The sequence below is a fragment of the Chaetodon auriga genome, chromosome 13 (genome assembly GCF_051107435.1).
Source record: "Chaetodon auriga isolate fChaAug3 chromosome 13, fChaAug3.hap1, whole genome shotgun sequence".
In the NCBI taxonomy this organism is placed as follows: Eukaryota; Metazoa; Chordata; class Actinopteri; order Chaetodontiformes; family Chaetodontidae; genus Chaetodon; species Chaetodon auriga.
Genome location: NC_135086.1, coordinates 23,780,303 through 23,806,127, shown reverse-complemented (window position 1 = coordinate 23,806,127; position 25,825 = coordinate 23,780,303). Strand labels below are relative to the sequence as shown.

The window sequence follows — 25,825 nt, the reverse complement described above, 5'->3', positions numbered from 1 at the left end:
TGTCAAAAGCAGGCTGATGTTTGGAGGAAACGGAAACTGATATGGCTTAAAAGTGTCTGCTCTGGTGGAGGAGGCAGGAGGTGGACAAGGGGTGGACAAATTGAAGATATTAAAGAGGAGAGAAGTCACAGGTGGAGCTACAGATCCTGTTGTTAGCAGAAGCAAGAAAAATCAACCGAGTATGATTGAGTCTGAGGACCAGGATAAGAAGGACGTGTGCCTACAAATGTGTACTAGGCCCCCCCACACCCTCATCGCCCCCCCACCCCCCAAGACACACACACACATACACACACACACTCACACACACACACACACACACACACACAGATCCTACCATGTATGCTGGTTGCCAAGGTTTTTGGAAATGTGTCGTCTGCTGTTGATATCGGCATCACTAATTTCCCAAACATCTCGACTCCAACTCTTCACCCCCAGGACACAGACAAGCTGACGGCCTTGTGGGTAAATAAGGGTGCGCGAAAGTGGATGGTTTCACTTTGCAGGTCCCCCCTGGATGGGCGGAGCCAATGCACTCAAAGTAAATGTCAATCATTTACTGTCAGACACCAATGAGGAAGCTTTTGTCTCCTAAAGCAAATCCCTGTGACTCCTCCAAGGGAAGTCAATGATTAAAAACATGCATTGAGGGACACCCATACTGGCCTGTCGAGTATTTAGTGTGTTTAAATATGTGGATGTGTGTTACTCATGTTGTGGGGACATAAATCTGTTTACACAGTCACATTGTGGGGACTCGCCTTCCTTATGGGAAAGACAAGTCCCCATAATGTAAATCATTAAATTTTAGGGTGAAGACTTGGATTAAGGTTAGGGTGAGGGTTCAGTAAGTATTGGTCATAGTTATAGTTCAGATAAATCTCCAGAAAACAAATATAAGTCTATGCAATGTCCCCAAAAGTGATGGAAACACAACTGTGTGTGTGTGTGTGTGTGTGTGTGTGTGTGTGTGTGTGTGTGTGTGTGTGTGTGTGTCGGCCCAGCCCTGAGTGGCTGTCAGAGCGATAATGATCTGGTCGGCTGTGTGGAGGGTGCAGGGTCAGAGGTGACCTCACTGCTGTGATCTTGTGTTTGTTATTGCTATGCTGCCCTTGGACGGGTTAACATAGCACACACTGCATCAGCTGGTCTGTGCACTTCCTCTGACACTCACACACACACACGCACAGACACTGCTCAGTCACTGGCCCTGTGAGAGGTGTCTGAGGGTCACTTCCACATGTGTTGATGGGCCCTGAGTGAACTAATCTAAACTGGTGAAATGTTATCCCACTTCAGGGAGGAGGACAGGAGCCCAAATGGCCCCACTACTGCTCTCTTTATCCCCTAATGTTCAAGCTAAAACCATGGAGAGACCTACATGTTACTGTGGAACCCGGACCGCTTGAGGCTTTAGAGGTGTGTGACGCAGACATCGTGTTTTTTTCAGACAGTACTTTGGTTCGAGGTAAATAGTTTAGGTTGTAGAGATTGATTTTTATTTTTCTTTAGAAATTCACACAAGATTCATTTGGAAAGTACAAGTTTTTTTTAAAGTTATCTCAACTTAACCACCTGGAAGCTCATATTCCTGGCACAATATACTCAGTGGCTCCAGCTGAATGGGATAGAGTGGTCCTCATCGCCCCTCTATTTCTCCTTAAGGAAGAAAATGATGTAATAATAGATACATACGTAATATTATGACGGCATCACATGTACATTCTGTTTGAAAGTATACGATGTTTACAGTGACAGAGCTTTTTATTTTTTTTATTTTTTTTTTATTTTTCTGAAAGGTTTCTGTTGGGTTGAATGCTTGGAAACCAGGATGAGTTTGTAACGATGGAACCATCAGTGGAGGCGTTTAAAAGATTAATCAGGAGAACAAAGTTGTGTTTCACATGTCAGACATGTTAATTTCAAATCCAGGTTCATGTGGTTTACAGATAATATCACATGTGAAAACATGAATTGCACAAGCTTTTTTCAGTAAGCGTCAAATTATACAAAACTGGAGCATAAATGCCTTAATTTCTGTCAAGCAATGAATACATAATACATATGAACCTACTGAAAAGGATCCCACTGGTGATAGGCAAGTCTTATATGTGGCTGTCCGTAATACACAGTCACAGGTCTCACAGGGTTTGTTGTATTAGCCTTGAGATACTTTTGTGGTGTAGCCTCCATACAAATATAACAGCAGCCACAAAAGAGAGCTGTAGAGGCAGTTGTGCTGACTGTAGCTGTGCCAGCAGAGGTATGCTAATGGAGTCAGAGGATATTTTTTTGTGCGTCACAGGTCTCCTCTGAGTATGGTGGTCGGATGCCCACCCACCTCCTTAATTTTCATACTTCAAACACTCAACAAAGACCTACTAATACAGAACATATTGGGGGATGGAGGGCGAGAGCGCTGGACATGTAAGACAGGGAAGGAGTGAGGGAAAGAAAGAAGAAGAGAGTATCCACTTAATCAGCCATTATTTATAGTCCAGGGAGGTTTAAAATCAACATGTTCGGGAATCAGAGCCAGGCCTTATGGCTTTATAACTGCTGTACAAATAATCACAGCACAGATACTGACATGGATCACTCCTCCTCAGCTCCTGCCTTTCTCTCCTTCACATCCTTCTGGCCTTTCTTCCATTACACTCCTCCTCGGTTCCTTTCTAAGATCCTACGGGTTCATCTCCCATGTTACTTTTAAATTCTACCATTTAGTATTACGAGGTGATACTGCACCTGTTTGCTTTCCCCTGCACTTCTTGTTTTTTGCATTTGACAGGGTTACTACCTCATGACGATGATCAGGAAAGGTGACAGTAAATGTGTGCTTGTATGTGTCTGAGTCTTTGCATAAATGTCTGCATGCTCTTGTACACACATACATATGCAGATATTTGCCTGCGTGTGTGGTGTTTTGTGAAAACTGTGAAATGAAAACAAAGTGGAAGCCTAAGCGAGGTGAACATGACGGATGGAGCTGCTCGGAGGGAACAGAAGCATTAGTGTATATGGTGAGTGATCTGGTTTGCCACATGGAGTGTGTGTGTGTGTGTGTGTGTGTTTCTGAGGGGATGGTAAGAAAGGAATGGGAATGACAGCGCAGATGAGGGGAATGATGTGATGGAGACAGTGAAGCTCTGACATTGCCAGAACCTGCCATGTGCTATTGATTAACCGGGTAGAGTTGCAGTGATTTAGTTGACAAAGCATCACATTAGTGCAGTGAATCCAAGCGTATGTGTGTGTGTACGAATGTCTGTGTTTCAGACATAGCCTCCTTTTGGGGACAAATTTCAGACTAAAGACCAGTTAATTTGGGATGGCCAGTCCAAATGAGGACACAAGCCTCAAGGTTAGGGTAAGTGTTGGGGTTAGGCTAGGGTTAGGGTAAGTCTCCAGGAAATGTATGTAAGTCTATGTAATGTCCCCACAAGTGTCAGCATCAAAAGTCACTGTGTGTGTGTGTGTGTGTGTGTGTGTGTGTGTGTGTGTGTGTGTATAGGTTAATGATCCAGAGAAGAGCCAGAAAAAAACTGAGGTGCCAAATCATATGATGGCATTATTTTTCACAGTACTGTTTTTCTTTTATGATTATTACCAAAACACTTTGCAGCAACAGTAAATGTCAGTACAGCAGTAAAAACAGGTCAGCCACTGCTATAGAAATTAATTTAGTGTCAGGAATAAAAACAAAAAGCAAAAAGCTCTACTCTCTGAACCAACAGACATGCCTTTTTGACATTATACAATATACAAAGTTTGTAATAGGTTTAATGGACCTTCGAGTGTGAAACCATTCAAATCAGAAAAAAATGTGAAAAGCAGCAACAAAGAGGATTTATTTTAAGTCGGCAGCAGATATCACAATATCTCTGGACTTATTTTCGCAATCAAATATGCTGGTTTAGCCCCCCAAAAACAGAGCGGCCCGTAAGCAGCAGAAAACTACATCTACCACTACCTACAGTATGTATGTATATGTGTGTGGGTGAGTGTACATGTGTGTCATAGAAGGGAAAAAATGTGTGTGTGAGGGGGTGAAAGGGCCAGGCTGACTAGACAAGAGGAGTGGATAAGTGAGGGACCCGGAACAGCTGACACTTTTCTTAAACTGAAGCTGGACCTGCTTTATCTCAGTGTGAGGAGAGAAGGAGGGAGAGAGGTCTTCACAGGGACAAGGCCAAGCTCAGCATTGTGTGGCTTGGGGGGGGGCTGCCCTTGGGGCTAACTGATTAGGCCATAATTTGAGGGGTGTCTTGAGGGAGCAGCCCTGTTTTCGCCCACCGCCACCACCCATGGGAGGCTGGAGTAGGTGCAATAAGACCCCAAGTATATCAACACACACACACACACACACACACACACACGCATGCATGCTTATGAAATGATGGATAAGCAGACATGGGGATTGAGAACAGGAAGTGATGATTTAAACAGAGCGCCAGAGACGCCAGTAACAGAACTACTTAGCCTCCCTCTCTCATACTGAAACTCTAGGCACACTGGAAGGAACAGGTAAGCTTTGAATTATGTTTCACATTCACGTCACCAGTCCAAAGTCATTTAATTTAAAGCAGCTGTAATCAATATTTCATTGGATCAACAATGGATCGCATAGCTACTCGAATGTGAAAAGTATTGCACGTGGTGATGAACCCACAGAGTATTACTGCTTGACTCTGCAGTTCCCCTCAGCTCGAAGGAGCTGTTAGCATCTTTCAGCTCATTCTTTTGATTTTCCACCTCACAGCTTCACTTTTTTGATTCCCTATTATGGCTCTCATCAATTTCAGCAGCTATTACCAAAAAAGCTCAACAAGTTCTTAAAGCATACTGTGCCTGGCTGCTCAACAGCAGGCAGTAGACAGACAAAATTAGCAGGTGAACATAGTGGCGCAAACAGCAGATAGACAGACAGATATTTTTCTTAGCAGTTGGTGGAGACCAAAAACAGAGCTAAAAGGAGGGTGAGTATTGTTTTTATATTCTTCAAGTGGCCATATCAGTATCATATCATATCAATTTAAACATTCAGTATCTGGGGAAATACACTTATTTGCTTTCCTGCCAAGAGTTAGATGAAAAAAATAATATTGGACCACTGTTTCCAGCCTTTGTGCTAAGCTAATGCTGGCTGCAGCTTCATATTTTCCATATAGTCATGAGAGTGGTATCTTGTCATCTTACTTTCCTCAAGAAAACAAATAAGTGTATTTACCAAAATAAAACTATTCCTATAAAAGATGATAACATGTAAGTTTTGTGTTCAGTGTTTGCTGTCCTCAAGTGGCCAAAAAAATCTATAAATGCAGGTTTGACGTGATCACTGAATTAAGACTGTATCTACTGACAAATCTGGTTGGAAAAGGTACTGTTTTGAAATATCACCTGTGGAAGAAAAATCAAAAAAATAGAGCTGGGGTACTTGCAAAAGTCCAAAAAGTAATAAAGGATGTGCACACACAAACCAATTAGACTCCTCCTTTTGCAATAGTTTGCAATAGTGCAATAGTATATTCCCTGGACACTAAAGAACATACATTCAGTTTATGGTGCCGTTGATTTGTATTGCATTACACTTCTATTATTTTATCCATCAATCAATCAGAGTAGGTTGAATAACAGCACACTTTTGTATAATGTAACAAACTAGGTCCTTTAAAGTGATCATGAAGTTGAATCAGCAACTCTCTAAAGCATTTTAACCCTCATGAAGGTAGGATTTGTATCAGGACTGTTGCATTAGACTGCATTAGATTTTGTTGGGTGTACCTAATAAACTAGCAACTGAGTATATTTCTCTACATACATATGTAATTAATGAATGAATGAATCACAGAAATACAGATAACAACGCACTTTAGCCCAGTTTCTATGAACCCTTCATATTTTAACCAATACAGACGGTAATAGCTGTAATAAAGGCAGCATACAGTATTTATTGCTGCCGGTTTTAAGCAAAGAAGCTGATATTTATCTGGTAATTACAGGTACTAAAGCTCAGCCCTGCTTTATTTCCCTGTGTTGTTTGGCCATTGCCATGACACTGTGTGTACCTCTACAGTCAACAAGCAGCCTGCAATCTCTCATTAGATCAGACGCTATTAGGGCAGAGAGGAGTCATTGAGCAAACAGTATCCCTGCCTTTAAAACCGGGTTATCTAATCTAGTCAACAGGGATGAGCTGGACTTTGGAGTTCACAGACAGACAGGGCAGTTTGTCCACAAGAATTGTTTGGCACAGGAGTAAAACGCCACTCAAGATCAGACAAGTCTTCACTGGTTGATTGCTACGACAGTTGTCATTTGGAGTATGAGCTTTATGAGCAGGGATCAGATAAGCATTTGTGGAGGTACATTGTTAAGGGTCAGATAACGTCTGGTGCTGATCATTGCACCTCTCAAGCAACTGCATTGGATGAACGTCAGTGGAAGGGGTGCTTTAACCAACCAACCAACTGTTTTGAACACAGAGAGGTATGAATGAAATTTAAGTTAGATGTGCTTCCTCCTCATTAATTAAAGGAGAGGGTCATATTTTTCAATCAAGTAGATATTATCCAAATAGTCTTTTCAGTATTTTCAGTACTTTACAGTCATTTCAGTACTTTGGACTGACTTCCTGTGAAGCTGCACTGGAGAGATAGCAGCACAGAGAAGGATTTTGTACTTCTTTCTTCTTTGTACGCTGTAACTTCAGGGGATACCGACTTGATTTGGTTAACTCAGACTGATGAAGCCTCATATTAGGTTCTAACTTTAGAATGCATTTTTGCACAAAACAGGGCTTGTGGATTTGGTACACATTGGAATTATGTACAGAAGGGATCACTTCATGGCCAGTATGGACAGGAGGAACATTTGCAGTGACCACAAACTGTTACAATGTGTATATGTGCATGCCAGTATTGTTTTCAGAGAGACTTTAAAATGTGAACCTATCCTATCCTGGAACCAGTTCTCCTATTGCATTAATAATTCAAAACATGTATGCTACATTCTGGCTATGTAATACTACTACTACTACTACTACTACTACTACTACTACTAATAATAATAATAATAATAATAATAATAATAATAATAATAATAATAATTTTATAGCACTTTTCAAAACACAGTTACAAAGTGCTTTACACAACAGTGCATACAGTTGATAAAAACAATATAACATAAATAAAAACATCATCATGAGATCTCATAAATGTTTGTGTAAAATGAAAATATAGAATAAAAGTGATAAAATAGGCATACAAACTAGACAAGCAACAGAGCTGGAGAGGGCATGATTGCACCACCTTTGTGATTTGTATGTCAAAATAAAGCTCAGAGTCAAAGATCACACCCAAATTGTGTGAAGAATGTTTGATATTGGAGGACATGTCCCTAAGATTCCCTTTCAAGTCACAGGTCAGGTTTGGGAGGCCGAATAAAAGGACCACAGACTTGGACTCACTCAGCATTTCAGCATTATCAGACAGACAAATCAAAACATGAGAGAATGTGTGCATGCTGCCACCAGTCAAAACGTACAGTTGTGTGCCGTTCTGACAACAGTGGAAATTAATGGTATATCTTTAGATTATCTGACCTAAAGAAAGCATATAAACAGAAAATAATAGAGGACTAAGAACTGATCCCTGGGGAACACCACATGAGAGGAGGCCTGGGAATGAAGAGAATTCTCCCATCACAACAGAAAGAAAAGAGAGAAAGATCAGGAGCTAAAGCAGGCCAGGGCAGTGTCCTGAGGCTGGCACAGAAGTCTTTAGGGAAGACACCTGAGCTAAGTCTGGAAAACTTAGCCTTGTCCCAGTTATTTACCCTCCTCATGCCTAGACATTGCAACAAGCCAGTGTTATTCTGTAATATTTCTATTTATTTTGCCCCATTCGTGTGTCCATCCTCTCCAACCTCTACCCATGTAGAAATCTAGACTTCTCTCTCTTTTTCTGTCTCTTCTCCGTCATGGCTGAGTGCTTTGGTCCAGGCTCAGGAGGCAGAGGCGGCTGTGTACGCGGGCCCAGCCTGGCCTGGCCTGCCCAGTGTCAGGCTAAGTGCCTCTGACAGCCCACCGCACAGTTATTAACTGTGATACGCCACCACAGGGCCCGGGCAACCCCGCGCTGAGGGGAGGGTCCACCAGAGGGCTCTGCTCAAAACACAAAGACCGCTTTCACCTCGCTCGCAGTCTCCTCTGCACTTCACCATGTACCCTCCTGCCCCCCCCCACTCCTCTAATACATATTTACATCACTGCATATACTGTGCATACAGTTTTTCTATTATGGCCCTATTCATGTGGTCCTTGAACTGCTGGGAAGCTGCTCCACCAACCGTCCAAGCCCCTGACACTGATGGGCTGAATAAAAATGCTTTTGTAAAGGATAACTGTGAAGGTGGTTCTTTCCAGAAGGATTACCGGAGGGCATATACATATACAGACTGTAACATACAACCAAGGCATGTGCGGTGCTGCCTTGTCGACTTTATGTTGCCTATGGAATGCTGTCCATATACTTGTGGCTTTCATCCATATAGGTGGTCTGCAGCACTGTTTGTCCTGCGCTCGCCCTCTAGTATCCCAGCCACCCCTTTTCTTCCTCAGGATGTGGGAGACCAGAGAGCCATCAGACCCTTCAAACAACAACACAACACGGGTCATTAGATGACAAAATTGGGAGAGAAATAAATAAATGTTAGTGAGGGGGAGGACAGAGAGAGAGAGAGAGAGAGAGAGAGAGAGTGAGATCCATAATGACAGTTGACTATGTTTAGCCCCCAGAAAGGCATTGGGATAAACAGCAGCTCGTCCTAGCTAACAGGAGGGCTTTAAGTCGCTGAATTGAAAACCCCCAAAGCCACTTTTTCCTGCCCACATTGGCCATAATGAGAGCCCCACCATTCAATTGTTGAATAGTTGAGGCTTTTCCCTTTGAGGTGACTGGCTTTAATATAGCAACACGACATACACAGTGGAGCAATGGACGACCCCAACAGTGTTCAAAGCTGTGGCGGGATAAGGATACGGCTGACATGCATTATTCCTTACAAAAGCTGCCCTTTGTTTGCTTTATGCTCAAATCCCACAAATTGTAGGCTTTGTCCGTCAACATTTCTTATTTCGGGCAGAGTCCTTTTTTCCTTCCTTGCCCCCCTCTCTCTCCTGCTGTCCTCCCTGGCCTTGGCATGTGTTGGTGCTTCACGCCACCAATAACTACACACACATTGAAAACAGTCAGATTACTTTTTTGTTGTCTGTTGAATTCGTCCGTGCTGCAGCTCTGTGGGAGCTGGAAGAGAAGGAGGTAACTTGTCAGTCAGCGTCCTGCTCAGCTCAGAGATGTATATAAAATTCAACCCATTTTCCCCATTCAACAGAAATCATCTGTGTTTTTCACACACCTTGATGTGGAAGGAAACAACAGTCTAATTACTTGTTTTTGTTTTCTCTGAGAAATGAAACTGGCCAAAAGACAATCATGGAATATATACAATCAACCAGGGAAAAAGTCGTTAATCATCACATTACATTACATCACTCCTTTGTGTCAGTTCATCAAAACAGCCAAAACATTTCATATACTTCTTAGGCTTCTAATTAATAAGTCATTGAGCAATATTTGCCTTCTGAAGAACGGTTTGTCTTCATAACATGAGCAAAGATCTATTGATACATCATTTGTACACAGTCTCTATATATGACATGGACTGTCTCGAGAATTCTCATGTAGGTTTGGGATGATATGATTTGCTTGGATTGCAGCTTGGATTCAGAAAACACTCTCTGATGAAAATGTGAACCCGTTAAGGAGAGCAGCTTCACTGGATTCCTTTTTGTGTCCATTCTCACTACAGAAACCAACAGTGGTATCAAGCAGCAACGTTTTCATTGAAGTCATAAGAGGTATGGATGCTAAGATACTTCTGTTTGAAATCTCCGTATGGATATCTGGCAATTTTATTTTGTTTTAAATATTAGGAATAAAACAACAAAATGTTGTCAAAAGTTGAATAATTTTTGGAAAACGACTATCTCTATGTTCTGGTGTCATTTTAGAATGTACTCCTTACAAACTCTGTGTCTGACAGGTCAGGCACCATTAACCAAGCATACTGCAGAGTCAGAGCAGGTCAAAACACCCATTGGCGCAACCACACACACACACACACACACACACACACACACACACACACACACACACACACGACAGATTGCTCAATTAGCCCTCCTTCCCTCCTTTAGCCTGTGCCTCTCTTAACCCTGCAGCTATACTTATAAGTCATTACACTCAGGGTCAAGTGTGATCCCTGTGCTTATCTGCATCAACAACTGGCAAGTGCAGGCGTTCTCTTGCACACAAATACACACACACATTCAAGCACACATAGACACACACACACATACCACACACATACATTCAGGCTGCACAGACCTCTGGTGAGTGTTGTGGGTAATAAAAAGTGATTTAGGGAGGGATGTGTTTGAAGAGGCAATGCTGCCCTCATGTGCTCTACAATTTGTAATTACAAGTGGTTAACAGATATTATTTGTGGATGATTGGTAAATACCTACTATGACTCGCCCTGCCGTCTCTTCTCAGAACCACATCTCACACAGAGGGTCACAAACACTCACCTCGCATACTGCTTACAGTGTACACCGGGGTCGAACCCTTAGATCCACACGCTAACTTAAAACATGGACATTTGTTTTGTTCAGGTGCTGAGTCCTAAAATTGGAACTGTGGGCTGGATCTCTTGAAATACATTGTTTTTGTGCAATAAATAACAACAAGTATAGGAGCAGTTAGACATAAGTACTGGTCTTCTGAGAAATATTTCCCAGCTGCACAGACTTTGGCTTTGTGTGTTCTGGTGGCCTCAGAAGGTCTGAATCTCACTGGTCCTATTAGGATGAAATAGCTGGAGGTGGAATAGCGAGATGTTTTATCTGAGCTGGATCACAAAGCGTCTCTTCTCCTCTCTGGAGCCTCTTCAGTCTGAAAATGACTATGGGATGTGTGGTGGGCCAGGGAGGAAACTCCCTTTACCACAGCCCTGCTATCTCTGTGGGAGTTCATTACACACAAACTGGCCACACACATGAATGCACACACATACACAGATGCATTAACACACACTCGCACACATAAACACATACTGATTCATAAGCACATAGTGTACGTACAACATGCACACATGCAATATCTAGTGTGGGAGATTATTACACACACACAGTCTGTGACATGAACACTGGTGGGCAGATGTGTACACCATTCACCACACTATAAACCAACCATCAGGAATATGTTTCTGTGGACATCCCCTGCCCCACCCATGAAGACAGACTCCCCGACAACCTTCCACCCACAGTCCCTCCACCCACAAAGTGTGGGGTGTGTGTGTCGGGGACAAGGATAGAGTGGCGCGCCTGATGTCTATGACACTGAGCCACTTGTGTTCAGATGGCAGCTGTTACAGTTAAACAGGCAGGAGGAAAGTCACTGAGGGGTCGCAGGGTCAGGACATGTTAGGGGTCATCCTATTATCACGTGGACCACACACATACACACACTTGTACACCTACACTTGCGCAGACCGTCATTTACATAAATGCATTTTCTCGTTCCTGACTTTTAAAGCTGCATTAATAATACATGCTCAACTCTGTGGCACAGGGAATCTATCAGAGGTTTTTGTTGAAATGGAATACGAAATGGGTCGCTTGTGGTCACAAAGCCACAGAGAATTTTCATGTTACTTTGCATTTCCCCTCTATGGAGTGTTTCAGCATTTTCACCCCATTGTTTTGGTTTTATGGCCCACAACTTTGCAGGTTTAGATCCTTCTCTTTGCTCTCATCATCCTTGTTTTCAGCTGTAGCAGGCAGTAAGCCTGCCACAGCCCCAAATGAATGGCAGTGTTGCTCTGTGTCTGCTGCATGTGTAAACAGGCATTTAGCTTAAGCTCTATAAGATGATAATACTGTATGTCACTGTTGTGTTTCCACTTGGTCGTGCTGCCCCCAAGTGGGGGAAAAAAAAATCTATGAATGTTCTGAGCCCAGACAGTATTAGCTCTGTTAACAGCCCTTATCACCTATTTTCCAGAAGTACTTTTCACTGTCAAGGTCTAAAGATTAAAAAAATGAAAGGGTTCACTCACATACATGCAGGCTTACACCTTGATTAAATATTCTTATCAAGTCATTTGCCTGATCTCCTTTACACACTACAAACTATGGGGCATTTATTGTGCTTCACTGGCCAAACACTATAACCCACACCTTATTACAAATAGTATGACCTGTTAGTTATTGAAAATAATGTTTTTGTAAAAAAAAAAAAAAAAAGCAAATTATCAGATTGATATTCATACCAGCAACAGATTACCAGATCAAAGACAATTATCCAAATGTCGTCATTCATTTCTGATTGCCAGACTAATTCCTAATTACAAAAGACAATCTTTTCATGCAGAGCTTCCTGTGTCAGGAACACCTGATGCACATGCGGCATTGTCCTCTCTCACTGAGGGAGGTTTTAGCTCTTATGGTTCAATATATCAGGGAGGCCTCTCTGTGTGGCTACATGCTAATCCAGATGCCCATTGGATCCACGATGATCACAACCTGACAGCTTTATTTCAGGGGAAACTGTCCTGGACATCTCACCTAACCCTCCTTCACTCCCAGCAGCTGCAGCACCCCTCAGACATGTTGGTTTCTCACTAGTGGCTATTATGTAGACTTTGGTGTCACCTGCTGGTGAACTTGGAGTATGACAGGTCACCAGAATTCATAGAAATCTTTATTTATTGTCAGTCAAAAGTACATTATCCCCTTACACACTCAGTAAAAATGGCCAAATAATTCACATTTAAGGCCATGACACTCTTTTGAAATTGGGAGGCAACGTTACAGTCGACAGTAAAAACAGAGAATGGAAATCTTTAGAAACCAGCCATCAAAACTGGCAAACCAAGCTGTCCCTAGTCAGAAACAGCAACGCCGAACAGGGAAGCTGATTCGTCCCTTTGAGTTAGAAGTGCCAAGACAGGGAGAGTATCAGAGGTGTGTGAGATAAAACTTTTCTACAGTGGCACTGGAGGGTGCGCAGACTGCCCCATTTCTCCAGAATGAAGAATAAAAGTTCACTGTTTAATTTAAGAGGTCAACTCTTGTCACAGTGAAATTTAGGGACTGTACAATGTGGACAGTACTCGTGTCAAATGCAAGTAAGAGCCAACATAAATTAGGAAAACTAAAATACAACAACCCGATGAGCTTTGTTCTTCCCTATCTACAATGTATGACTGAACAGGAATCTGACCAGAGCAAAAAAAAAAAAAAAAAAAAGTTCATCACGCAACAGGTGGAGCTGTTACATGAAGAAATCGAATGAAAGAGCAGAATATCTTGTTCTTCAGAGGTTGGTATGGACTTTTCGTGGCGCTTCTTTCAGCAGATGCCGTGCGAGTGGGTCTGTCTTCTGCAGAGCGGTATAGATTTCGACACCTTGGCAGACAGCACTCGGCAGGAAATCAGCAAATTTGATTTTGAAAATAAACAAAAGGATGTATTACAACATAACAGGGACAAAAATGGACAACGAAGAGACACGGCATCCTTTCCATTTATACACTTCAAATAAAACATCTGCAATGGTGCCACTGCTGTCAAAACGTAGGACATTAAAAAGTAAAAACGAATTGGATTCAAGCCATCCTGAGAACAATCTGAAAATAATAAATACACCCTGGCCAGAATTACAGAGCACCCTCCTGTTGACTGAAGATGTGTGTGTGTGTTTGTGTGTGTGGCAGGTAACTCAGTCCAGGCTGTGTCTACTAGTGTGTTAGTATCCTTGTAGTCCATTGTAAATTTTCTGTACAGAGCCCTGCTTCAGAAGACCCCGAATACCTGCAACAACAGAACGATAAGGGTGAGGAAGAAAAATAAACTGTAAGCTACAGCAAAGCAGGACATTCAAGAAGCTAAGAGCCAACATTTCTTTGCCATTTCTCTTTAAAAATATGAATCAATATTTAAATCAATGACTGGAACAACAGCCCATCACCTTCACCGTTTCAAACACTCATGTTAATGCATTTCGCAGCACTAATGACAATTTACTCAAAAAGACTAAATTAACACTTGCTACTGGAGTTTGTCACTAGTGAGGAGGTACTCCAGAAATTTTGTGGTGTACTTCTATAAAGTTGGGTCCCTCATCTGAGTCGAGCTCCAAAATCACTTAACCTTACGTTTTAAATACTCGAATGCATCTAACAGCATGTGGCTGGTGAAGGCCCATGTCCTCCAAGCGGCTGAAGTGTCTCTTTAAGGTAAGTCATGGAGTGAAGTAACTTTTCCCAACACCGATCCTTCATTCTCACCATCTTTCTGCTGATCATCGAGCTGCGCCTGAGGAAACTCTACATCGAAGGTGATGATGAGGGAACCTCGGATGTTGATGTTGTCAAAGTTTGGCAGGCCCTCTCCTTTCTTCCACATTCGAGCACCAGGCTTGGTGATCTTATCTCTCACTATATGGACCTGTCAGACAAAGACAGACGCAACCAGTCAATGAAACTGGCACATTCAATCAGACACTTTTTTTTAATGATATGAAACTTTAAATGGGCTTTCACCTCAATAGTCTGAGTTATGAAACAGTCACATTGGATAACAAATGCCCCACACTATGACAGCTATAAAAAAAAAGTACCAAGTATATACAGAACCTTGTGTCCATCCAAATGCAAAATGTCCATCTCAAAGCCAACCAGTGCTTCCACCAGGGAGATGGTGATGTTGGTGTACAGGTCATCTCCTCTGCGCTCAAACATGGGATGTCTAACAAGAAAAGCATCACCATATCACATTACTGTATGCCACTAATCTAATATCTGCAAAGTATTTTGTCGCACACCACAGAAATTTACATACAGTAGAAATTTCAAAGTAAGTAGAGCTTATTCATACTTCAGCACTTTGATGCGGAAACGTAGATCTCCAGGTTCACCGTCGATGTGGGGTTCCCCTGTGATCACAGAAAAGACGTTAAAAAAAGGTCAAATTTGAAAAACTAACACAAAGGATTTCTGTAAAGCTTTAGGTAGATTTACCTTCTCCAATGAAAGGGTACTCCATTTCATCTCTCACTCCTTGTTCAATTTCTACCTCCAAGGTCCTCTCCTCATTTACCAGCCTGTGGTTAAGAAAACAGAACAGAACACGTGTTGTGATATTAGGTTTGTTTGCTTTCTTAAACACACACACACACACACACACTGTATATATATATACACACACACACACACACACACACACACACACATATATATATATAGATTTCAGATCATATATCACACAAATGATCTGACGTCTTGGTTGAAATCTATCTTTAAAAGTGTGATGTGTGTTCCCAGCATTATTGAGGATACTAATGACAGTAAGTGTTTTACCACAAGTAGCGACTTACTTTACATTGGGACACTCATCACACACCATCTCCTGAGTCATCTGGAAGCGGCCAGGTCCGAGCTGCGTCGTCCTCATTTCCTGTCTGCAGTTACACTTCCTCTTGCCAGGTGCTTCTTTGGCTACAGGCTTGTTACGCACAACCTGTGAGACAAAGTAGTTTTTGAAAAGATCACTAAAGCAAACAAGGAGACTGACAGGGAGTAAATATGTTGATGAATCAGCACCTTTTGCAATACACAACCAGAATTCCAAAACGGTGGGATGCCATATAAAACAGGTGATAGTATCATGATTGGCTATGAAAGGGGCATCCTGGCTCAGTCGTTCACAAGCAAGGATGGAGAGAGGTTCACTACTTTGGGAAAAACTGCTTGGGCAAATAGTCGAACATTAAAGAACGTTTCTAAACAAACACTTGCGAGGAAGTTAAGGAGTTCACCATTTACAATTCATAATATCATCAAAAGATTCAGAGAATCCATAGAAATGTCTGTGCAAAAGGGACAAGGCTGAAAACCAGCATTGAGTGCCCGAGACCTTTGATCCTTCAGGCAGCGCTGCATTTAAAACCAAGATGATTGTATAAAGGATATTACTACATATTACCACATGGGCTCAGGAACACATCAGAAAACCATTGTCAGTGAACACAGTTTGTTGCTGCATCTACAAATACAAGTTAAGGCTCTACCAGGTCAAGCGAAGGCCAAATATCAACAACGTCCAGAAACACTATCCACTTCTCTGGCCTGATCTGAGATGGACTCAAAGTGAGAAAGTGTTCTGTAGTCTGACGAGTCCACATTTCAATTTGGTTCCTCCAGGTTAAAGAGGAATAGGACCATCCACACCGTTACCAGAGCAAAGTTCAAAAGGTAGCATCTGTCACGGCATGAGGGTGTGTTAGTGCACACGGCAAGGATAACTGACACATCTGTGATGCACCATTAATGCTCAAAGGCACGTACAAGTTTAGGAACAACACATGCTGCCGCCCAGACGACGTCTTTTTCAGTGATGTCCCTGCTTATTCCAGCCACACAATGCCAAACCACATTCTGCACGTCACAACAGAGTGGCTTCACTAGTAAAAGAATGCGAGTCAGACACTGGCCTGCTTGAAGTCCTGACCTATCCACCATTGAAAATGTGTGACCTCGCGTTAAATGTTGCAGCAGAAACATTTGCTATGCCAAAGTAGATACGAAAGGAAGCTGTGAAGCACCTTTCCTTAGCATTTACAGAATTCTTATCCTCTTGTCATGGCTGCCACTTAAATACTTCCAAGTACATTTCACTCTCAGGAACCTTCCACTTTCCAACTATTCAACCACAACCACGGCTGCAACCACCTGCACTTTGTGTTACCAACTTTAAATATGTATAGTGAATGTAGGTCGTTTAGAGTAACAAAAATTTAGAAAACAGGATTTTCTCCTCACCTCAACAAAGTTCCCAGAGTACACCTCTTCAAGCGTGACCTCCAGGTCTAATATGATGTCATTTCCTCTGGGGATGTTCCTGTCCTGTTGTTGTCGATTGCCTCCAAACATGAACCCAAAGTCACCAAAGAAGCTACAGCAGGAGGACAGATTAAGGGAAGTTGCATGAGAAGACTCTTTTAGGAATAGAATGATGCTAAATCAAATCACAGATCCAACTGTGTGTTTCATGTCTATCTGGATTTCTAAAAATTCTCACTGAAAATGCTGTTTCAGTGACTTTGTTTTGCACTAATGTTGGTGTATGAATCCTAAGGTTTAATAGTGCAGGGAAACTACACAACTTTGGCATACTTTGCCATCCTTATAAATAATAGGCTGCACTGTCGAATCACAATGAATTCATTAATTGATACATCAAAGTCTAAAACATTTCGTGTTGCCTGTGGATGGCGCAATGACTATTACTGAATATTGGTCTGTAGATGCCATCAAGCCAGGACTCTTATCAAAAATGTGACATTTGGGGCAGGTTTGATTTGATACGGGTACGTACATATGGGAGCAGCATTGTTTGTGGATTTCAGTGCAGTGCTAGTTTGGCCTACAGGACAATATTAAAAACAAAATGTCAAAATAAGAAAATGTAAGCTAATTAGAATGTTGTTTGTTCCAACATCTCTTGAATTGTTTGAATGCTTACTATAGGAGAAAAAAATGTACTTGGACAAACAACACAGTGGTTTGATTCAGGCTACGCTTCATTATTCATATTTTCAAACAGTATGCTTCACTTTTATGAGAGAGAGAAGGATTTGAAGGTATGAGGAATAAGCCATGAGTTTGGCAAATGCAATGGTATCTAACACACATTTGGCTGCAGTTGCTGGAGTCTGAAAAAACAAATAAAGAGCAGGACTGAGCTGCTATCATTAGTCTACATTGTGATGTAGCTGCAATGTGGCTCACAGATAACGTAACCTGTAACCTAATAAATACATTTCTGTTATTACTGGTATCTAGCTTTATCCTCTGTGTCACCCTGACACAGGAGTCAGTGTGACTTATACTCTCAATAATCCAGAGAACAAAATGTCTGAATTACTCAAATTAACCACTGTGCCATTTCAGGAAATTCACATTGCTTTTTAATGTAATTTTTAAATCTTATCACAAATGTCTGTTTACTTCAAACGTATAAGGGCGGAGTAAGAAATCTCAGATGTGGACCTCTCAAAAAGTGGGAAATTAAGACCAAATGATCTGCATAGCTGTGCAGTACAAGGATCAAGTGAGAATGTTCTTTGTCTTTTCGGTGAACCAACTCTTGAAGTTGACCCTACTGACCTTCAGCACACAGTGAAGTATCACATTGCTTTTTTCCCCTGTTTAAAAGCACCTGAGCTCATGAAACCAACCTGGTGAAGATATCGTTGTGTGAGCCATGGTGTCCCTCCTTGAGTCCATCTTCTCCATACGCATCATACTGTTTCCTTTTCTCCTCATCTGACAGCACCTACAAACAAACAACCTGTCAGCCACAGAATGATGTAATTCTACTTTGTATCTATTCACATTTCACACAGGTGTGGAAAAACTAAGATAAACACATTTTCAATACAATTCTATTTCAAAACACAACCTCACACATCATCAGAACCTCTTTTACACAGTCTTAACAGAACATCAACAATATTCACAAAAACAATATTATTTGCATACTGAATCCGATTATACTGTCCAGGTGTTCATGTGGCATTGTGTCCTCTCCATGCTCATCAAATAACGTGACGAATAAGTCATTTTTCATTTAGCACTTTTCAGAGCAACGTGAACATTTGATATGGTAACACCAGCAGAGGTTATCTGAATCACCTCCCACTTTCCCATGTCTGGTTTTCCTGAATGCCAGCTGTGCCGCGTAACAGCCAATCAGATGCAGCCACACGCTATAGTCGACCAATCAGTGGCCGTACCGTTTCCAACAACAACCAAATGGCTAATGTGCAAAAGACGTTTGTATTGGTGCCTTGGGCGCTTCCGCACACAATTACATATTTCCATACAAGATCTACAATACGGTTTCCTGACAGCTTATATACTTGTATAACTTATACAACTACAACCACCTTTTAAATCAATATAAGTTTACTTCCTCTCTTTTCAGCTGTCACTGGCACCGAGCATACAACAATAGAAATACACCCACCTCATAAGCTGCCCCCAGGTCTGCAAATTTGTCTTGAGCTTTTGGGTCGTCTGGGTTCCTGTCAGGGTGTAACTGCATAGCCAGCTTTCTGTAGGCCTTCTTAATGTCCCTGATTGATGCACTCTTGCTCACCCCCAAGATCTTATAGAAATCTCGCCTACACGACATAGGGGAATAACAGGTTATGGAGGAGGCACATAGCAAGAGCACAACACACAAAACAAGAAAAGGTGTAGTTAGATAGCACTGCTGATACCTTAAGGGTTAATTATTTGGATAAAACGCCAGCTAGCTAGCAACAGTCACCGGGGAGGAAGCCGGTTTGGTTTCCCTGGTGTGAAGGCTAGCTGCTAGCTAACTACGCCAGTAGCCAGTCATCCAAAAAGGGCAGTTAACAGTTAGCGTTACAGTCCTAAGTGGTGTTGGCTGAACGTAAACGCTTAGCTAGAAAACAGCACAATACAACGAAACACCTAATAGTACGTTAGCTCAGTGTGTCAGCTGAGTCCAGGCTACTCCACACATGTAGAACAGGTCTAGACCAATCACAATGAAACATGTGTACCACCTGGCGATGCTGTTTCACCGCTGTACGTACACTCTCACAGAAGAGCACAGAAGACTTACCCCGCAAGCACCGCCGTGATAACGTAAAGAAGCAGGCAGCATACATGACAGAGATTCATCCCTTTGGTAGCCATGGATCCCCCTATTTCTAAAGTGGGTAGCAAAAGAACAGCCGGCTTTTAAGGGTCGGATCCCGCAGCCAGTCACAAGCTTTCTTCCTCCTGTCAGAGACAGCCCGCCCACTGGATGTCGGGAATCCCGCCTCTCTGTCAAAATCCCGCCTACATTAAATAAACATTTCGAATTCCTCCTTTGAATTAGCATCCGACCCAGACCTGTCAACCTGTTGTATTTTACATTTATTTCCTACTGCCCTCCCCTTTAAATGTTTCCCTGTACATCTCCTAAAGTTCAGTCCTTAAAAAAAAAAAAAAAAAAAAAAAAACTTTACTAACGTTGACAGGAGGTGTAACTGCTACATTCCACTCCGGTACAGCAGGTGGCAGTATGTAGAACATTATCTGTAACGTCTAGTGATGACAATTCATTCACTCAAACGATATCAGAAGAAGAAGAAGAAGAAGAAGAAGAAGAAGAAGAACCTGCCAAAAAGTCTAAAAGATTGTGCAAATGTCTTATCAGATGAAAGGAGGCTTATCTGTATGTTGGTCAAAGTCATGCTTTTAAATATAGAGATGGATTTTTCTCCATTTTCTCACGGAAGAAAAATGGAGTGTTTTCATTTATATAAAGCAGGGATAAATCACAGCATGTCACTTTCAACCTCCTATCTGACCAACATATACAGAATACAGGAGGTGGTTGACACTGCTGACTGACATGTAATCTATTACAAACCATATTTAGCATTACCATTTATATCATTGAGGGTAAGCTAAATATCACACAATAACACTTCTCTGTATAATCCAATACAACTGAATCAACAGCTCTCTGAAACAGTTTCAACAAAGACGGCACATTATAACCTTTACGACAGGAGGATTTAATGCCGAACTGGTGTGTTAGACTGCATTAGTTTTTGATATGATTTACTGGCAAATAAACCTCAATGAAACGTGAATGTGACTGAAAGTGTCGCATCCTAGTACAATAGATGGCGCTGTACGGTTTTCACATGGGTTGGTATCCGCCATAACACACAAAGAAGAAGAAGGAGCCAACGTATTGTACCACTTGTGGATTTATTTACATCTTTCATTTTGTAAATGTACACTTTTTCTTGGTATATCAAAAATACTTAGTCTTGCCTAGTTATTGGTGATATTTAACCAGAGGGTCGCAGTATTATGACGCCAGCACATGGCTAGTCATCATAACCTCTTAGCATACAGTCGTTTGCAGACCAACTGTGCTAACATGCTAGCTTGTACATTTGCTGCCACTTCACCAAGAAGTTGTCTTTCCGGCTCTTAAAAGCAACGTTAGCTGGGGTGGTGTCACCGTGGGACATTCATGCATTGTACCTCATTTTCATGGCAGAAGACACTTAATTTATTAGAAACAAGAACACTACGTCCGCTGTAGGAGAGGCTACTAGCAGCTACCTGCTCCTCTCACGTTATCTTTAATGTTGACTTGGATGTTGTGTTCATGTTTATGTGGTTAAGACGTTCTTTTACACTAATGTTGATGAGGCTGTTTTACAACTTTGTCGTTTTTGTTCGCAGTCAATGTCTTCATTTTGAACCACTCTCTACTTGTTTAGATACTGAGTTATATTGTATTTTTATTATAGAATTATAATATGTATTATGCATTGTAATACATATTATATAACTAGACATTGAGTTATACTTAGTTATATTTTTTAACAAACTGCTGTTATTCTTGTTTATATATTTTGTTACATTTTTTAAACAATTGTTGTATGTATTTTGTATTTGTATGTTTAAATTGATAATGCAACAGAATAATTTCCCAAATTGGGATCAATAAAGAAACAGTCTAAGTCTAAGTTTCTCTGCCTGCTTGATTCCAGTGCTGGAAACACAGCACATTTACTTAAGCATATTTAAGTACAACTTCAGGTACTTTTACTTTACCTTCATTGTATGCCTCTTTCTGCTTGTACCTTACATTTCAGGGGGGAATATTGTAGTTTTCACTCCACTTACAGCTACATTTGTTTAAAAGTTGATACTGTGCATAATATCGACATTTTACAATCAAAACATATGATTGGTTTATGACATTTTGTTGCAGATTAAACCAACCAACAGTATACGAAGAAGTTCAGACCTGCTACAACATGAAATGGTGCTGACACATGAAGGCATCAATAATAGTAAAGCGATAATGTCGCAGTATGAAAGGGAACATTCTCCATAACAAGGAATTTTACTCTTGTTTCTGCAAGTTATTTATGCTGATGATACTTTTATTTTCAGTAGGGTTGTTTTACTTTCTCGTATTTATACTTTGATTGAAGTACTTATTGCACTACTGCCTGATTCAGTCAAAATGAGAGCTACACGGTGAAATATGACCACATTGTCTCTGTAGGGTTGTATGAGAGGTGTCAGTTAAAAGCTGAGCATGATGAGCACGGAGCCTGTCAGCCTGGAGAGCCTGTGTGTGCTGTACCAGAGTGATGACTACATTGTGGTGGACAACCACTGGGACATCCGCATTGACAGCAAGATGTGGTATGACACCACCAAATTTTGTTTGTTTGTGTCCTTGTGTGTTTCTCCACACAATTTTTTGGCATAGTTCACACAGTTAAACACACAAGTAAAAACAGATTTTGAGATGATTGATCGTGATAGAAATGAATTGTTGACTATTTGATGATGCAGGCTTGGCATGAGTGAAATATTTACACTGCCTGTCTACTCATTCATTCAAAAGTCAAAGTCAGAAATCTTGTTCATGCTATTTAGTCGCAGAAAACAGAAAGATGTAACTTCATATCAGAAGAAAAGTTTGGAATAAGTTTCTATTAATATGCAAAGTGTTTTGTTTATCTGAAATCAAATATAACCATGAACTACAAAGCTTTCTGATCACAAACTCATGTCCATGATACATTTAATAGTACCCCATTGTATCTTTGTTTACGTTATTAAATCAGAATGATGTCTTAGTTTTTTCAGGGATGTTTCAATAAATATTGTGACTTCCTCCACTGCTACTGTTCATAATGATAATTAGCAAAATCCAGCTGTAAACATAATAAAGGTTGATCTCTTGACTCTGCAACCTGTGACCAGAAGTGTTGTGCCTCCACACAGAGGAGCTGCTTTTTCATACTGCATATTATATGACTCAAGTTTACTTTTGAAATGTATTTCTTCATCTTTAAACTTTTTAATGCCTCTGTTATATGTGAAATATTGGATTCATCAGGTGTTACACGTGCTTGTCTCCACAGATGTGTTATAAAAACAAATGTTTCATGCAAATAAATGCAGCTTGTTGAAAATGGTGTTAATGAACATCTCAACATGCTCGAGGCTCATGATTAAATGGTGTGGTCAGTTTCTTATTAATCTCACTGAAATGTTTTATCTTCTGCTCTGTTTTATTGTGTTTGAAATTGTTTGATAATCTGTTTCAGTGTTTTAAACATTTTGTTTTGTTTTTATGAAATATTATGTTCAGCACATTGAGCTGCAGCTCAGCTATGAAGTGTTGAATATAATGAAGGTTAAGTGTGAACATTTGCCCCTGCTGGTCAGAGTGGACAACTTTTACAGTGCACATGGACTGAAATCAAGAGTTTTCCATTGGGGAGAGACATTGATAATGGTCACCATATTTACAAATGAACTCTAGTTGTCAGGTGATGCTTTAGAATGGACAGAATCAGAATCAGAATCAGAACACATGACATCATAATGTCCATTCTAAAGCAAGTGTATATATAGAGAGAGCAGCATCATTTCACCAGAAGATTTCACAGTCTTCACATCGACAACACAGAAATCATTGTATCAAGACAAGTTCAGAGAACCAAACTGAGCGATCCTTGAGCATCAGACCTTTTCAGTAAGTACTTCAACAGCACTGACTGTCATACTTTCACATGCAGGAGCAGATCCAGTTAAATCTGTAAGAATGCTTTATATTTTATAAATTAATCGTTACTTTTTCATGTTAAATCTTAATCTGCCAAGTAACTTGTAACTACAGCTGTTACATAAATATAATATAGAAAGTAGAATTTATGCCTCTGAAATGTGGTGGAATAAAAATATAAAGTAGAAGAAAATGGGGCAGTACCTCAAAACTGTACTGACTGTAAAAACATCACTGATACTCAGAAGTAAAATTGTTAATACCGTAATGTGAAAATACTTCATTATACAAGTAAATGTTCCAGCTGCCTTCAAATCTCACTGAGCAAAAAATAGAGAAATGTAAAAGTAATGTTAAAAGTGAAAGTTCTCATCATGCAGACTGGCTCCTTTGAAAGGCTCACATTATGACAATTTTGGAGTATTATTATTGATGCATGAACACGTAAGCAGCATTTTAATGTTGGAGCTGGTCCACTTGAAGCTAAATTTAACAGCTTTATATGTTGCTGAGGAGTTAAATTCATGGAAAATCCATGTCCGCAAAAGTAACTGTATCTGCTCCATAAATGTTTTGAACTAAATGAGTATAAAATGCTCTATACTATATGATGTTACTCCCCATAAAAGTGTCAAGCGTCCAAAAAGCAGCTTTCTACCTGTTCTAACATCAGGCTTATAGGTAGAGACAGGTACCTGTATTGATATACATACAGATACAGATATAGGCCCAAACACATTTAAATCTAAAACCTACAGTTCACAGGTGGATTAGCTTTTGGCAGTGTGGTCATATGACCTTCACATGAAAACACTCCTGACCTCTGTGACCCTCAGCAGAAACATTCAGACATATTATGCTTGTATACCTGCGCATGGCAGATTCTCCACGTGTGTTTTCACTCCACAGAGGTCACAGCTGCTAATTCAAACGGTTCGTAGAGTTTATAGGGAGGGGAAATCCTGACACCTGGTGGACAGATGACACCATTGAGGCTCGTTTAATCACCTGTTCTGTGTGTGTTTGTGTCTCCACAATAACGATGTACCAGTGGTGAGGCTCTCTGACGAATTCACCCAAAACCTGCGCTGTGTTGGACAGCTGTAAGTAACACACGCACATCAATGCAAAGACACACACGAGTGAACACCGAGACTGAGCTTCACTTTGCATCGTCACATACACTCTTTCAACCGTCTGATGCGTCTGTCTCTCTTAAACTGTGTAGGAATGGTACGGAGCCCCTAACGTGCCACGAAGAAAAAAAAAACTATATCGTGTGCATGAAATACTAAATCGAGCGCACGAGATACTAAAACGCGCGCACGAAATACTAAATCGAGCGCACGCGATGCTAAAACGTGCGCTCGAGATAGTTATTTCCCACGCTTTGACTTGTCCGTACATATGGCTCTCCGTAGTGACCACTTTAGCTTAAACGTGCGCACGTTTTGGCATCTAGTGCGCTCGATATAGTTTTTGTTTATTTTTTTTTTTTTCTTCGTGGCACTTTAGGGGCTCCGTAGAATGGAGAGCTGCTGTATGAGCTCCCACAGGTTTTCCCTCCACCTGCCTTTGCTGCTGCTCCACCCATCACCTCCAACTCAAAGTAAGTTTGCTTTGGACAGTTTGGATCAAAATGGATGTTTCTCTTTTTTCTAACTGGCTCTTGATCTATGGCTGTGGTCACCATCAACAAGCCAGACTCATCATCAAATCACAGTCTTCTTATATTTAACTTCTAACTTCTCTCACTAAATCTCTGGTCGCCGAGCAGCTGAATAGGGGAAATTGCCGGACGCGCTTCGTTCAAAGAATAGCCTGATCCAAGTTTTCAAGCGAGGGTTTCTTTATTCCATATCAAATTCATCTTCAAGTTTCAGACGTTAAAACAGGTGGTCCACAAGCAGCATCACAATATTAAAAAAGGTCTGACGAATGCCGGGCAAAAGCGAGAGCGCAAAGCACATGGCGTAAGCGGTCAGCAAAAGTAGGCTTTCCCCCATCACCCACTCAGACCAACTCACTTAAGACCGTGAACAGCTGATATTATGAATCCTT

The 25,825-nt window shown here is 41.1% G+C and overlaps 1 protein-coding gene across 2 annotated transcripts; it reads right to left on the bottom strand.

The window, feature by feature from the left end:
* Positions 1 to 12,806: 12,806 nt before the first annotated feature.
* Positions 12,807 to 19,957, bottom strand: dnajb11 (DnaJ heat shock protein family (Hsp40) member B11). Of its 2 annotated transcripts, none has more exons than XM_076746094.1 (10): positions 19,781 to 19,957; positions 19,154 to 19,310; positions 18,363 to 18,460; positions 16,945 to 17,077; positions 15,501 to 15,643; positions 15,145 to 15,227; positions 15,002 to 15,059; positions 14,761 to 14,872; positions 14,413 to 14,572; positions 12,807 to 13,936 (listed from the first exon to the last, which is right to left on the bottom strand). In XM_076746094.1, the coding sequence occupies exons 1-10, from the start codon at positions 19,852 to 19,854 to the stop codon at positions 13,872 to 13,874; spliced, it is 1,083 nt and encodes a 360-aa protein (XP_076602209.1). In that variant the 5' UTR covers positions 19,855 to 19,957; the 3' UTR covers positions 12,807 to 13,871. The 2 variants fall into 2 exon arrangements, with proteins under 2 accessions (XP_076602209.1, XP_076602210.1); XM_076746095.1 differs by lacking the exon at positions 19,781 to 19,957 and adding an exon at positions 19,410 to 19,705.
* Positions 19,958 to 25,825: the final 5,868 nt, after the last annotated feature.

Bases quoted from the DNA above. Each gene is read 5' to 3' on its own strand.
- dnajb11 (XM_076746094.1), bottom strand. From the start codon at position 19,854: ATGGCTACCAAAGGGATGAATCTCTGTCATGTATGCTGCCTGCTTCTT. The intron at 15,228-15,500 runs GTAAGTCGCTAC...TCTTAACCACAG, and splicing joins GATGAGTGTCCCAATGTAAA to GCTGGTAAATGAGGAGAGGA. The intron at 13,937-14,412 runs GTGAGAATGAAG...CTGTTGTTGCAG, and splicing joins CGATGATCAGCAGAAAGATG to GTATTCGGGGTCTTCTGAAG.